Source organism: Apis laboriosa, unplaced genomic scaffold, assembly GCF_014066325.1.
Source record: "Apis laboriosa isolate Shangri-la unplaced genomic scaffold, ASM1406632v1 scaffold113_cov153, whole genome shotgun sequence".
Classification (NCBI taxonomy): Eukaryota; Metazoa; Arthropoda; class Insecta; order Hymenoptera; family Apidae; genus Apis; species Apis laboriosa.
Window position 1 is genome coordinate 839,320 of NW_025220892.1, and position 16,445 is coordinate 855,764.

Sequence of the window (16,445 nt, forward strand, 5' to 3'; positions counted from 1 at the left end):
TAAATATACCGGTTATTCTTCACGATTTGAATTTGCAGTTTTGTTTATCAACTTAAGTGTAATTAAAGTAATATTTTCAATTCTATTTCAATTCTATTTACTTAATTTCATAATGTATATAAAATCTATGGTATTAGAAGGATTTAAATCATACGGAAAAAGAATTGAAATAAATGATTTCAATAAAGAATTCAACGCAATCACAGGATTTAATGGTAGTGGGAAGTCAAACATTCTTGATGCAATATGCTTTGTTTTAGGTATATCGAACCTTGGACAGGTAATATATTATTTTTTATATATTTTTAACATAATATTATTTTTATTTTTTAAAACAATTATATTTTCATTAATAGAATGAAATAAGTTATATAAAAATATGACAAATATACTTCTAATACTTATTAATATTACTTAAGCATTAAATATAAAATTTGTATCAAAGCAGAATAAAAAAACAATTTAAGAATAAGAAAATATTTTTTATTTTTTTAGGTACGTGCAACATCATTACAAGACTTAGTTTATAAATCTGGTCAAGCAGGTATAAAAAAAGCTAGTGTTACTATAACATTTGATAATAGAGATAGAGATTCATCTCCTATGGGATATGAACATCATGAAGAGATAATAGTTACAAGACAAGTTGTAATTGGTGGTAAAAATAAATATTTGATCAATGGATCTAATGTACAAAATAAACGTGTCCAAGATATGTTTTGTTCTGTTCAATTAAATGTTAATAATCCACATTTTTTGATAATGCAAGGAAGAATTACAAAAGTTTTAAATATGAAACCTATGGAAATTTTATCAATGATAGAAGAAGCTGCAGGTACTCGAATGTATGAAAGTAAAAAAGAAGCTGCTTTAAAAACTATAGAAAAAAAAGATAGTAAATTAAAGGAAATAAATGATGTATGATTCAATTTTTAAATTTTTTGTAATTTATTATTAAAATATTTAACATTATTATTATTATTATACAGTTTAATTAAAACTAAATAAATTTCAGATTTTGAAAAATGAAATTGGTCCAAGATTATCAAAACTTAAAGAAGAAAAAATACAATATGTTGAATTTCAACGTATTGAAAGAGAATTAGAACATTGTAAAAGAATTTGTCTAGCATGGAGATATGTCACAGCTTTAAATGAAAGTCAAAATGCAGAAGAAAATGCTCAAATTGTTAGAAATAAAATAGAAGAAAAAACAAAAAACATTAATGATGGTGAAGAAGAGCTTAAAAATATAGAAAAAGAATATGATGAAATAGCTAAAAAAAAAGATCTAGTATATATTTTAATTATATAAAAAAATATTTTTTTATTTATATTTTTTAATATAATTAAAACATTTTTTTTTATATTTTATATATATATATTTTTTTGCATAATATAGGAAACAGGAACTCAATTAGAAACTTTGGATAATGAATTAAAAGAAGCAGAAAAAAAACAATGTAAATTAACAGCTGAATTTAATAGCAATGAAGAAAATATTAAAGCTGCTAAAAAAGCAATAGAACAATTAAAAATTAATATAGCTGATGATGAAAATATTTTTGTAACAAAACAAAAAGAATATGCTAAAGTTGAAGATCTTTTTAAAATGTTAAAAGAGACAGATGAACAAGATTGTAAAGCAGTATTATTTGCACAAGAAAAATATCAAAAAATTAGCTCTGGCTTATTAGAAAGTCAAGATGGTGAAAATGCAACATTGGAACAACAATTAATAAATACTAAGCAGAGTCTATCAGAAGCACAAACGCAACGCAAACAATGTGAAATGACATTAAATCATAATAGAGAGCAACTAAAGAGAAAAAAAATAGAATTAAAAAACACTGGAGATGAATATAAGAAATATACTAAAGATCTTGAAAATAAAGAAAAAGAAGTGAAAAATTTAGAAAATGAATTGAAAAAATTAAATTACAAAGATGGATATATGGAAGAACTTAAAGAACAAAGATATAAATTAAGAAATGAAATATTAGCATTAGAAGAAGAAATAGATCATTTTGAATCAAAATATCCTCAAATTAGATTTGAATATCAAAAACCTGATTCTAATTTTAATCATAATTCAGTAAAAGGAGTTGTATGTAAATTAATCACAGTTAAAGATAAAAATGCAGCATATGCATTGGATATTGCTGCAGGAGGAAAGGTATTTTGATTTTTTTATGACATTTATTTTTTAAATAACACTGTTAATGTATATATTTCAAATTTAACATTCAATATTTAATCTTTCAGTTATATAATATAGTAGTAGATACAGAAATAACTAGTAAGAAAATACTTCAACATGGTCAATTACAAAAACGTGTAACTATTATTCCTTTAAATAAAGTAGGAGGCAGATCTATGGATAATCAATTAATTCATTTGGCACAGAAAATAGGTGGTATAGAAAATGTTCGACCAGCTTTGTCTCTCATAGATTTTCCAGAAGAAACTAGATCTGCTATGACATGGATTTTTGGACAAATCTTTATTTGTAAAGATATTGAAATTGCTAAGAAAATAGCATTTCATGATAATATAATGAAAAAATGTGTCACTTTAGAAGGAGATGTTGTTGATCCTGCTGGTATTTTATCTGGTGGTGCACCATTAAAAACTGGATCAGTTCTTTTAAAGTTAGATGAATTAAAAAATATACAAAATAAATTAAATACCAAACAAGAAACTCTTCAAAATATTGAGACAACATTAATGAATGTAAACAATATTGCTGAAAAATATACTTCATTAAAACAAACATTTGATTTACGAAATTATGAAATTAATATGGTGAAACAAAAATTAGAACAAACAGAATATTATAAAATAAAAGAGGAGGTATATATAAATATGATTTGAAATCAATTTAGAAAAATATAGTTAATATAATAATATATATAATATATATATATATATATAATATATAAAATAATGTAAATGTATAAATTTTTTGCAGATAGATTCATTAGAAAAAAGTATTGAACAACTTTTAGAAACAATAACAGTGGTAGAAAAAAATGAAAAGGAAAGTACTATACATGCTCAAGAATTAGAACATCAATTGAAAGATGCTACCAATATTCGTGAAAAACAGTTGAAAAATGCTAAATCTGAATTAGAAAGATTAAAAACAAAAGCTGAAAACAGTCGTAAAGAATGGCAAAAACGAGAACAAGAAGCAGATATGCTTGAGCTGGAAATAAAAGAATTACAAAAAAGTATTGAAATTGGAAAAGAACAGTTAATAACATCTGAAGAAAAGTTAAATATATTACAAGAAAAAGCAAATGAATTAGAACAAGAATTAAATGAAGTAAAAGTTAATGTAAAACGTATACAATCTGATATAAAAGTACAAAAAGATAATATTAATAAACAAAATGCTTATTTGCGAAAGCTTATGACGCGAAAAGAAGATATTATAAAGCAAAATAAAGAAACAGAATTGGATATTAAAAAATTAAATCATGAAATTAATTCAATTAAGAATATTGTTAAAAATTGTAAAGAAAATGTTTCTGAACTTATTCAAAAGTATGAATGGATTGAACAGGATAAAATTTATTTTGGAAAAACAGGTAACATTTGTTTTTTATAAGTTTAAATTATATATTAAATTTATTTTATATATAATATAATATATAATTATAAATATATAATATAATATATATATATAATATATAATATATATAATATATATAATATAATATATAATTATAAAATATATTTTATTAGGTGGTATTTACGATTTTAATGTTAATAAACCTAAAGAAATGGAACAAAAAGTACAACAATTACAATCGATGCGTGAAAAACTCAGTCGAAGTATTAATACACGTGCTATTAGTCTTCTTGATAAAGAAGAAGAACAATTTAATGAAATGGTGAAAAAAAAGAAAATAGTTGAAAATGATAAAACAAAAATATTAGAGACAATTAAGCATTTAGATGAAAAAAAGAGAGAAACATTATTGAAAGCTTGGGAACAAGTATTACTATTTAATATTTAAATTAAATTGAAATATTAAATTTATATTACATAATTATTATATTAATTTAATATTAATTTTCAGGTAAATAAAGATTTTGGGTCAATTTTTAGTAGTTTATTACCAGGAGCTGATGCAAAGTTACAACCTTGTGAAAATCAAACAGTTACAGAAGGATTAGAAGTAAAAATTGCATTTTCTGGTATTTGGAAAGAATCGTTAGGAGAATTATCAGGGGGACAAAGATCTTTAGTTGCTTTGTCTTTAATCTTAGCTATGCTTTTATTTAAACCTGCTCCACTTTATATTTTGGACGAAGTTGATGCTGCATTAGATCTCTCTCATACTGAGAATATTGGTATAATGTTAAAAAAACATTTTAAACATTCACAATTTATTGTTGTATCATTAAAAGATGGAATGTTCAACAATGCTAATGTAGTATTTACAACTAGATTTGTTGATGGAATGTCAACAGTATCTAGAAGTGAAAAAATAAGAAGTAAGTAAATAAGTGTATCATACCTCTCAATCTACATATTACAATCTCATATTTAATCTATTATGTATATAAATAAATTAAGATATTTTATCTATAATAGATGATTTTATATTTGATAAATATTTTTGAAATAATACTCCTGTACAATAGATTAAAATACTTTTTATAAATTATATTTTAAGTATATATATTAAGTATGTATATGAAATGCCTTTATGATTAAAAAAATTCCAAACATTGGATTCCTTAATAAAAAATTGGATTTCTATGATTTTTATGAATAATTATATCTACATATTATATATATTATCATAAAATATTTATAAAATACATTATACAATATAACAGCTTTTGTTTATTTATTAATATTTAAACATTTATTATTTACAATAATTTTAGATTTATAATGCTTTACAAAATATTGTTTAAAAAGAACAATATTTTCTACATAAAAAAAAATTTTTTTTTTTAGGAATCCATTTTTGTTGAGAATTTTTTTGATCAATGATATATTTTTTTAAAAATTTAATAAGAACAAAGTTCTTATAATTTTAGAATGTAGTTACCAAATTTGACCAATTAATATCTTTAAAGAATGGGTGTTGTTTTATTTCGGGTATTGTCATCCTTTCATTTGGTTCATATTTTAGTATCTGTAAATTTATAAATTTTGCAAAAATTTCTATATTTTAAATAAGAGGAAATTATTTAGATACGAAGATTTAGAATAGTATAAAAACTTACATTAAGAAGCAAAGATTTTGCATTTTCAGAAAGCTTGCTAGGAATGTTAATTATGGAATGCGATTGAAATGAACCTGGATGCTTTGCTTCAAATTTCTGCAAGATAAAGTAATTATATAGTATCTATTTTATATTATATTTTTAAAACAGTTTTATTTTTATTGCATACATTGCCTACTATTAATTCGTATAATATAATGCCGAAACTCCAAATATCTGTAGCTGGAGTAAGAGGAATCATAGCTGAAAATGTGCATAATTCAGGAGATGAATATGGATATTTATATTTTAATAAATCTATATCATGGCGAGGTACAATATATGTTAATTGCACATGCCCGTTATCATCAAGTAATACATTATCAGGTTTTAAATCAAAAACAATAACATCTTGTTGGTGTAAAGCTTCCAAAGCTAAAAGTATTTCAGCAGTCCAAAGACGAATTACATTTTCTGGTATTGTCCAATATTCTTGTTCAATATCCATGCTATTGTTGTTTTTTGTTGATACCATTAAAATTGTATTATATTTTAATTGTTGATTATTTGATATGCAATAATTATTTATTTCCATTTGATTACGAATATCAATCAATTTATTTAATTCATATTTTCGTGGAATATCATCATATCTATTTTCTAATGCAAAATATGTATTATTTGTTTTTAAACTATCTATCGAAGAATTTATGGATTCTTTTTTTTCGAAATTAAGATTTTTATAACTATTATTTAATGATGAATTAGTGCTGCTATATTGACTCTTTATATTTGTAATATTATTTTGTGATAAATAATTAGATGTTATCACATTTTTCTCAGGTATTTTTTCGTTTGTAATAGTTTTATCTGTATCATCATTTTCTAATAATATATCATTAACATTTAATGATATTTCATCATAATGTTTTGGTTGACATATATTTTTAAAATTTAATAACGAAGTATTATCTTGATGATTTATCAAGCGATCAGATTCACATAATCGATTGGCAACAGAATTACTTTCTTTTAAAGTTGCATTAACCGATTGTAATAGTATTTGTGCTTTTTCTAGTAATTGTGTAGTAGATACATTGGTATATTTTTCATAATTTTTTTCTACTATTATCGGATATATGTCCATTTGTACTTTAGTATTTGTACTAAGATTTAAATTTTCAATTTCATCTTCAATTTCATTTACATCGCTTTTATGTAATTTGACATTACTATCATCACTTATTTTTTTAATGTCTTTTTCTGTAATTATTTTGTCACAATTTTTATTACTGACAGAATTATAATGTGATGTTATAAAATCCCATAATTTTCCACGGCTATAATATAATTCAAATAATTTCAGCGATTATAAAATAGATTTTACAATTAAATAATAAAAATAATAGTAATATTATTTTTATAATACTTACCCTAAATGTTGTAAAATTAGAAATATGCGCGTGTCTGTTTCAATACATGCATATAAACGGACCATGTATGGTATTTCACCGCGTAATATATAATTACTTATACTTTCTTTGTTTGAAGATAATTTTTCTATTGCCTGAAATTAAAAGAATTTAAAATTTTTTTTTTTTTTCTATATTTTTGCTTTAAACTAAAATATTCAAATTATTTATACTTTTACAATATTGAGGCAATTCTGACGAATATCTCTCACAAGCATTACTGATTCTATAATTTTTAATACTTTATAATATTGAAGTTCTGCTATAGGTTTATTCAACACTGAGATATTACAATTTAGATATCTATTATAAAGTTTTTCAGCACGTATTAAATATTTTGATATTTTTTCCTTAATTATTTCTGCTCTTATTTTGTTTGAATCAGATTCAACTCCAGATCGAAGACTAGAGATTCCCATTTTATATTGAGTAAATGCTTCTTCATATTCAGTAAGATCTTCATGTTTAATAGCTGCACTCATATGTGCAGCTGCAATTAGAATATATTGTGGCGAATCTGTCAATGATTGTGGTAAATCAGAACCATCATGAGTATTTATTGAAGAATTTATATCTTCAACAGTGGTACCATTATTTGTTTTAGTGTTTGATGCTAAAATTACAGAATCATTCTCCTTCTTAATACAATAATTCTTATAGCAATTATTATTTTTATTAGAAATTAATTGAGTATCCTCTAATTTAGAAACAATTTTACTTGAATCATTGTTTTCCATTAATAATTTATTATGTATATTTTTTGTCATGGATATCTTTTCATTTTCAGTTTTGTATCTTAAATTATTTTGTGGTAAAATTTGTTCTTTAGAATCAGATGTTCCTTGAGATTGATTTACTTCATTTTTAGAAATAGATGAATTTGTAAATGATGTTTGAATATTTTTGATTTGGGAAATATTTTGAGGAACAACATCATTATTAGATAGAGAATTTACATAAGAATGAAGATCTTCTGTTGATGTATCAGAACTAATAGACTGAGAATAATCATTTAAATAATAATCAGCATGACTAGTTTCAAAAAATTTTATGAAAATATCACTAGAATATAAATATGAATGTCTTCCTATAAATTCTAAAAATTTTAATGCATATTCTCTTCTTTCTTCAATGACATCGGCTTCAAATCTACCAAAAAATTTTGGTTTTGGAAATGATGGAAAACTTTCTTTAATTCGAGATTGTGAATATAGTACATTTAATTCTAAATGAAGTTTTTTGAAATCATTATAACGTTTCCATACAGACACTTTAGAAATTTCTTCATGAGAACTTTTTAAAAATACCTAAAAAAGTACATATATAACTTAATATTATAACTTAATATCTAAAATATTATTTTCATATAATAAAAATCAAAATTGTTAAAGTGAATATCATAAAGATTAATTTGAAATTATTATAAATTTTAAATCCACAGAAAAATTGATTATTAAATTATTTTATTTTATTTTATATATTATATTTGCACTGCATACCACAGATGTGACTTTGTAAATAGTAAATCCTTTTTTATGTCGTGTCGTTTCTGGAATAATAAAACGTCTCACACATTTGTCTCTGGTGGGTGCCATTGTTTATACACTTAAATATAGAAGTTCAATAAATTGATTACTTTATCGTAAGTCGCGTATTTCTATCATGATTTTTTCATGTTTTTAATTTTTTTTTTCGTTTACGTGACATATATATCGTGTTTTATTAATTTTCAATTAATATTATTAATATCCATTTGTCCATTCATATAATAATGTATAATTACTACAGATAATTATTTATAATGCAATGGTTTTACAAATTTTTTATGAAATTTATGTATTTTTTATGTATTTCAAATCATGATGAATATACCAAATTCTTTTTATAACTGATTTTAATAATTTTCATAGATAATTGAACAAAGATTCTATTATTATTTTATCATATTATTCTAATATTATCTTATCTCACTATTTATATATTTTAACTGAGCAAGTAATAGAAGTCAAGGAAAATTAACTTCTTAGAACCCTGTCGTTTCATCACTTAAGTGGAACTGCGCGTGCGATATCATGTCATAAATTTAAAACTAAAAAAACATGAAATAGAAATTAACAAATAAAAGAGAATAAAGTATATACTAATTGACACTTTTTAAAAAATATTTTTTCATTAACTTTCAGCTTTACTTTTTGCTATTATTAAATTTCTAAATTTTAAAAATTATTAAATTCATTTATATTTGAACAATTTTCATGTTGAGCTAAATCATAATCATAATAAAAAATATTTCTATAATATGATATTAAATAGATATTAAAATATGTTATCATAACATTTTATGAAACAATATATATTATATTATATATATTTTTTATTTAATTATTTAATTTAAAGTATAAAATAAATTGATTTAATAAATACTAGATAAGTCGATTAATACAAGATATAAGATAGAAAAATCTATTAATCATTTATTAATAATATTAATTGTTCTACATTTTAAGAACTTAAAAATATGTTACCATTTTAATGTCATTTTCATTGTTATCGATACAGCATAAAATAGATTTCGTCACAAAACTGATAAAATTCTTTTACCATTTTTGTGTCATTCTTCATTACCGATTTAGTTTAGAATAAGATCGTAAGGTTCGATTGAAATAAAACTATTAAAACTATATGATACTATATTTAAAAATTGATAAAGAAATTAATTTTAATAAAAATAAATAAAAGAAAACAAATATTTTGTTGCAGAATATATTAAGTGCGTATAAAGTAGTATTTCAAATTTAAATAAATAATTTTATAAATAATGATGAAATTATTTCTTTAAAAATTTAAAATATATATAATAATTTATTATTATTTATTATTATTTATTTATATTTATACAATAATTTATTTAAATTCTATTTATATAAATAAAATTTGTTATATAGTTATAAAAGATTTGTTAACATAATATATATAAATAATTATCTAATTTGATTTGAATGGCGTATTAAATATTATGAAACACAGTTGTATCTATATTTCAATCTTAAAACAACGAACGTAGATCGAAAAAGACGTAAAAAAAAATAAAAACGTAGATATAAAGTACAAATATACATACATACATATGTCTAAATAGATTTTAATTAATCAATAAAAATGGTTTTATAAATATAATTTTATATATCAGAAATAAAAAATATATATATATATATATATATATATTTAATTATTGCTAAAAATATATAATCGAGAGATATATAATCGAGAAGATATATTTATATAATTATATAAATAATATTTTATTATGATTAGTTTTAAGATTAATAGATAAGTAAAATATATATTTATCCATATACATATATTTGAAACATTTGCAGAAAAATCAGAATTACACGAATAAATAAAATGGATGTTATATTAATTTTTTTATTCTTTATTATAGAAAGAGATAGATTTCTGTAATCATTATATCATTATATCATTATAAGTATCATTATAAATTACAATATAATTAGAACAAATATTTTTTAATTGATTTAAGATTTTCGTATTTATAAAGATATTTTTCAATATAAATCTTGAGAAATACATAATAATAATTGAAAAATAATGTATATAGAGAATAATTGATAATACATAAAAGAAAATAATTGATAATAATAATAACGATAATAATGAAAAAAAACTTTGATTAAATTATCGAAATTTAATGAAGATCATTATATAACTATATAATGTAATATTTATACATAATATTTATACATTAAAAATAAAATATCTAAAATAAAATAAATAAAAATAATAAATAATACGATATTATATCTTTATTTATACCATGTTTAAAATGTCAATATTTGAAATTTAAATAAATATAAATAATAAATTTGATACTTTAAACGAACTTTATTTAGAACGCAAATAAAGAAACATTACTTTATTTAAAAATCATTTAAATATATTCCATTTTCAATAATATTTATTGATATAAATTGTTGAGAAAAGTTTTTTTCACAATTATAACTTATATTAATAATTGATAATAATATTGATAAAATGTTGATAAAAAATGTATAAATATTGAATAAAAAGTTAAAAAAAATAAATAATTGACTTGTTTTGATTCAATATTTAAAAAGAATCGATATCATATGATTAAAATTAATTACATTTTGAGAGAAAAAAAAAATCTCTTGACTTTTTTATTTCTTATAAGGTTTTATTTATAATGTATAAAATATAAATAAATGGATATAAAAGAATAAAAAAATGGATAATTTTTTTATTGTAAAATTAACAAATTAATTATACAATATAATAATGATTTCGTTAAAATGAACAATTTATAATTAATTAATCATATTTTTTTTATATTTTTTTCTCTTACTAATATTCTGTTTTTTATGCATTTTTTATTGTAATTCATAATCGTAATCATCAAACTTGCATTCATTTGCATTCTATTATCAAGTTTGCTTTCCAATATTGTAAGCCAAATTTACATTGGTTAAAAATCAATGCCATACGAGAAATCCGACAATAACATATCTTCTTAGATAGATTTGATGTGGTGGGAATAATTGCATACCCTCTTCTCATTTTCATTTAAGATTGATTTGCTTTGCAGTAAGTGACAAGCAATTCCTTTAGTCTGACCCTTTCTTCAAAACTTCAATCTTAAATTCAAAATTATTATTATATTGAAAGAAAAAAGGTAAGTAATTGAATATATTATTTTGATTAACAGATTTCAATATAAATTTGATAAACATGCATAATATTTGCATTATATATCATTTTTGTTAATATTATATTAATATATTAAATATTAATTTTAAAATAATTCTTATAAATTTATTTTTAAAAATTTTTAAAAATGCTTGTAAATTATTTTGCATATTTTGCATAAAGAATTTTATAAAAAAAAAATAATGGAAACAAATAATTTAATTTGATAAATAGAATATTTGTACAAAATTTCAATGTATAAAAACTTATAGAATATACGTAATTATATTTTTTTGTTTCATACAATTTACGTTATTGATATACTGATAAATTCAGCAAAGCGCATATTACTAAATTTTTTATTTTTGTTACAATCTAATTGTATTTAATGCTAATATTTGTAATTTAACAATTGATGCTTTATATTTTTATGTTTTTAATAATATATTTTTATGTTTTTATTTTTTTAATAAGGATACTTAAATAAGAAATATTAAGAGATAATATTTTATCAATAAATATAAAAATATAATTTGAAATATACGATTTGATATATTCTCCGATTAATGTTGCCTTATCCAAATTTTATAACGATTTTCTAAAAATATATCGTTAAAAGTACATCTTTATCTAATATATATAAAAAAAATTGGTATAATATTTTCTGATAATTCAATTAAATTTATACTTACACTTATATATATTTTGAATTATAACGAGAATACGAGAGAATTTTTCTTTTATATAAAGTAAATACTATGATAAGTTTATGTGAATAATGAAAGTTTATGCATGAATAAAAAAAAAACTTTGTATTAAACATATATTTAAATTTAAATTGAGAATGATATGTATTTTCAAAAAAAACATCAATGAAAAGTATATGCAGTGCAGTTTATGAATGAATGAAATTTGTTAATGAAATTTGAAATACATATTATTAAAGAATAATAAATATCATTGAAATAATTGCATTTTATATGTATCTATATACTATTGACAGATTTAAAAAGAGAAGCGTGTAAAAAAAAAATTGGAATATCATTGAATGTTGAAATTTTAAGAAAATGATTTCCACAATATTGTTCTTTATATTTCTCTTGGCCATTCTACATTATTTTCTATTGCATCATGGAAAATTTGGAAAAATGATAAATTTGATACCAGGACCTGAGCCATTACCAATTCTTGGAAATATTCCTACTTTTCATAACATTTCTCCAAGTAAGAAGAAAAATCTTATTTTTCTTTAAATTGATTTTATTTTAATTTTTATTTTAATGATTTCATTGAATTTCACTTATAAATATAGAATTAATATTATTAACATTTATTTGCTTTATACTTATTGTAGGTGCGCTTTGGAAATTTTTGACACAATTAAACAAACAATATTATCCAATTTATAGAATGTGGACTTTCTTGGAAGCATATGTTCATATTTGTCATCCGGATGATATTGAGGTAATTAGAAAAAAAATTAAGACAAATAGACAATTCTTGAAATATAATATTTTAAAAAATATACAATTTAATTAATATAATTTTAATTAACATAAATAAGAAATCTACATTCTTTTATAATTATAATTAATTCCAAATTAAAATTATAAGAATATTAATGAATATAAGATACATAATGGTATAAGAAAAAATTATATACTGTTGAATTTTTTGAGCAAAATGTCAACTTACGTAGGTGAGAGAATAAAGAATCATTATTTTCTTTTCGTCATCTAGACAATTCTTGGAAATATTAAATTCACTAAAAAAGGTTTTGGCTACAAACACTTAGAGCCTTGGTTCAATACAGGACTTCTTACTAGTTCAGGTATTATATTTTATTTTTTCTTTTATTTATATTTTTTTCTTCTTTCATTTATTGTATTATGAAACATTTTTGATTTCTATTAAATTTATTTGAGATTTTAATAATTTTTTTGCTACATTATAAATGGCAAACGGAGAAAAGTAAATAAGTAAATATACTCTATTGATTTCTTGCAGGTCATAAGTGGCACGTTCGCAGAAAGATATTGACATCTGCTTTTCATTTTAATGTGCTTCGACAGTTTGTTGACATTTTTATAGAGGATGCTGAACGCTTAATTAAAACATTGGAGAGTGAAGAAGGAATTTTCGTGGAAAATTTATTGCAACTCACTAGCGAACACACATTGAATGTGATATGTGGTAAATTATGAAACATTATATATTATTTGGATAATTATAATATTTAATATAAGATTTTGTTGAATAAAAGTTTAATTTAAAATGAATTTTTTTTAGAAAATATTAAAATTAGAAAATATAATTTTTCATATTTATTTTAATAATAAAGCATTTATTATTATAATAGAGATATATTTTAATTAATTAAAAAAAAAATTAATGGATTAACTAGATTTTTAAAAATTACTTAATTGTTCTTAGAAACTGCAATGGGAACCTCTTTAAAAAATAAAGAAAAGTTTCAGTGTGAATATCGTAAAGCTGTATATGATATGGGTTGTATTTTTATCAATAGGTAATTAATTTTTATATCATATTATCTTTAATTATTATATCATATTAAATTTTTATTGGTTATATATAAATATTTATATGGTCATTTTAGAATTATAAAACCTTGGTTTTATTATGATTTCTTCTTTAATCTTTCTCCTCAAGGATGGCAACAATCTAGATTACTTAAAATATTACATAATTTTACGCGAAAGGTAAAAATGCAATTTTCACTATGAATATGATTTTGTACTATAATCTAATTATATTATTATATTATATTATAGTAAATTTTTTTTTATTTGTCGCTTTTTACAATTTTAATATTATATTTTTTACATAATAATATTTTGTTAATATGTTTATAGATAATCCAAGAACGAAAAGAATATCACGATCAAACGAACGGTCGATATTTAAATGATTTTCACGAGAATATAAATGAAAATGATAATAATAAAGACTTTAGAAGTAAATATATGATATATTATATATATGTATATATATTATTAGCATGCGATAAAATGTTTCTATTTATTTTATTGTAGTTCGCAGAAAAAGACTCGCTATGCTTGACTTATTAATAGAAGCCTATCGAAATAATAAAATAGATGATGAAGGAATTAGAGAAGAAGTCGATACATTTATGTTTAGAGTATGTATAATATATTTTTATATTATAAGAATGTAAACAATTTTTCGAATGATAATAAAACAAAAATTTATATTAAATAGGGACATGATACTACAGCTATATCTTTTTGCTTTTCTATAATGCTTTTAGCTGAACATAAAGAGATTCAGGTAATTTATTTACTATTTATTTACTATTTTATATTATTTACTAATTATTTATTATAAATCTAATTTTAATTTTATTATGAAAAGAATACTAAACTCTTATATATATATTTTTATTCACCTTTATTATAAAAGAATTTAATAAATTGAATCTATAATTCTATAATTTCTATAATTCTCTATGACCCTCAATTAATTTTATTATATTTAAACAAAAAGATTATTATATATATAATTATTTATTATATTATTTATAATTGTTTATTAAAGGATCGAGCAAGAGCTGAAATAAAAACCGCAATAGAAGAAAATGGAGGAAAATTAAATATATCTGTTCTTCAAAATCTTCCGTATCTCGAGAGATGTATTAAGGAATCTCTTCGTCTTTATCCAAGCGTACCTCGAATTTCGCGTAGAGTGGAAACGAGTGTAAAATTAAGTGAATACAAAAATTATATAGTAAAATAATTATGCTTAATTTTTTCTTTTCTTATAAAAATTTTATTCTTAATAATTATTTATTCTTAATTTTTACATATAATTATAAGAAATATATTATATTTTTAGGTAATTATGAAATACCTGCGAATACTGTAATTAACATAAACATATTTGAAACTCATAGAGATCCAAAATTTTGGCCGAATCCAAATAAGTTTGATCCAGATAGATTTTTGCCTGAAAATTCTAAAAAACGACATCCATATGCTTATGTACCTTTTAGTGCTGGACCAAGAAATTGCATTGGTAAGAATTTCACATTCAAATAAATATTTATAAAACAGTATCCTTATATATATAAGGATTTTAGCAAAATAAAAATTTCTTAAATTTAGAAAAATAAATTTTTTATTAATAAGTAAAAAAATGAGTATGTTAAAAGTTGAATTTATTTTTATTTAATTTTAATATTTTCTTGAAAGAAAAAAAAACTGAATTACTGAATATTATTAATTTAGAATTTTTATAATTTCTAAATTATATCTAAGTTTTAGTGAATATATATATATAATTTTTAAGTAAAAATAAAATATTTTATTTTTTATATAAATTTAATAATACATATAATATTTTTATCTTGCAGGACAACGATTTGCTATGCTCGAATTAAAAACATATCTAGGTCTTCTTTTATACAATTACTATTTCGAACCTATCGATTATCTTAAGGATGTAACTTTTGTTTCGGGCATTGTATTACGATTAGAAAATCCAATTCGAATGAAATTCATTCCTCTTAAGAACATATGCTGATCATGTATTTAATTATTATAGCAAAAAATAAATATAACATTTAATACATTTTTTGTCCTGCCTCATTAAAGGTAAATTACAACAATAATGATTATAATTAAAATAATAACTAAAGATAATTAAAATGATTCCATGTTATTTTCTATATTTTCTATATTTTTTTATATATTATAATTACATAACATATATTAGAAAATTATTTTTTTAACAGAATATTAGAAATAAATTTTATTTTGTAACTATTCTAATTATTATTATTTTTAAAAATTTAATGATGAAAGATATTATTATACATATTATTTATAATTTATTTTTTATTTTATTCGATTTTCATTTATAATTTATTTTTAATTTCTATTACCTTCGATTATAATGCATTAATATTAATGTATAAATTAGTTTTAATAACTAATAATAATAGTTTTAATAAAAGCTAACATATTATATTATAGATTA

General features: G+C 20.5%; 3 protein-coding genes across 4 annotated transcripts; 2 read left to right on the forward strand and 1 right to left on the reverse strand.

Annotated features, from left to right (window-relative positions):
- The first annotated feature begins 106 nt into the window (after positions 1–106).
- LOC122716336 (structural maintenance of chromosomes protein 2) lies at positions 107–4,656 on the forward strand. 2 transcript variants are annotated; one of them, XM_043939327.1, is made up of 8 exons: positions 107–280; positions 496–918; positions 1,016–1,294; positions 1,403–2,176; positions 2,266–2,853; positions 2,972–3,593; positions 3,751–4,004; positions 4,089–4,656. In XM_043939327.1, the coding sequence occupies exons 1-8, from the start codon at positions 113–115 to the stop codon at positions 4,512–4,514; spliced, it is 3,534 nt and encodes a 1,177-aa protein (XP_043795262.1). In that variant the 5' UTR covers positions 107–112; the 3' UTR covers positions 4,515–4,656. The 2 variants fall into 2 exon arrangements, with proteins under 2 accessions (XP_043795262.1, XP_043795269.1); XM_043939334.1 differs by lacking the exon at positions 2,266–2,853.
- LOC122716346 (ribosomal protein S6 kinase delta-1) lies at positions 4,382–8,472 on the reverse strand. Its single transcript, XM_043939348.1, has 7 exons — positions 8,201–8,472; positions 6,875–8,008; positions 6,663–6,796; positions 5,420–6,569; positions 5,251–5,346; positions 5,073–5,159; positions 4,382–4,485 (listed from the first exon to the last, which is right to left on the reverse strand). The coding sequence occupies exons 1-7, from the start codon at positions 8,294–8,296 to the stop codon at positions 4,456–4,458; spliced, it is 2,727 nt and encodes a 908-aa protein (XP_043795283.1). The 5' UTR covers positions 8,297–8,472; the 3' UTR covers positions 4,382–4,455.
- A 2,811-nt stretch (positions 8,473–11,283) lies between these two features.
- On the forward strand, positions 11,284–16,037 carry LOC122716271 (cytochrome P450 4C1-like). The gene is made up of 13 exons (XM_043939189.1): positions 11,284–11,415; positions 12,433–12,653; positions 12,784–12,893; positions 13,170–13,260; positions 13,437–13,622; positions 13,863–13,956; positions 14,047–14,149; positions 14,303–14,405; positions 14,483–14,589; positions 14,670–14,738; positions 15,006–15,174; positions 15,303–15,482; positions 15,820–16,037. The coding sequence occupies exons 2-13, from the start codon at positions 12,497–12,499 to the stop codon at positions 15,987–15,989; spliced, it is 1,539 nt and encodes a 512-aa protein (XP_043795124.1). The 5' UTR covers positions 11,284–11,415; positions 12,433–12,496; the 3' UTR covers positions 15,990–16,037.
- Positions 16,038–16,445: the final 408 nt, after the last annotated feature.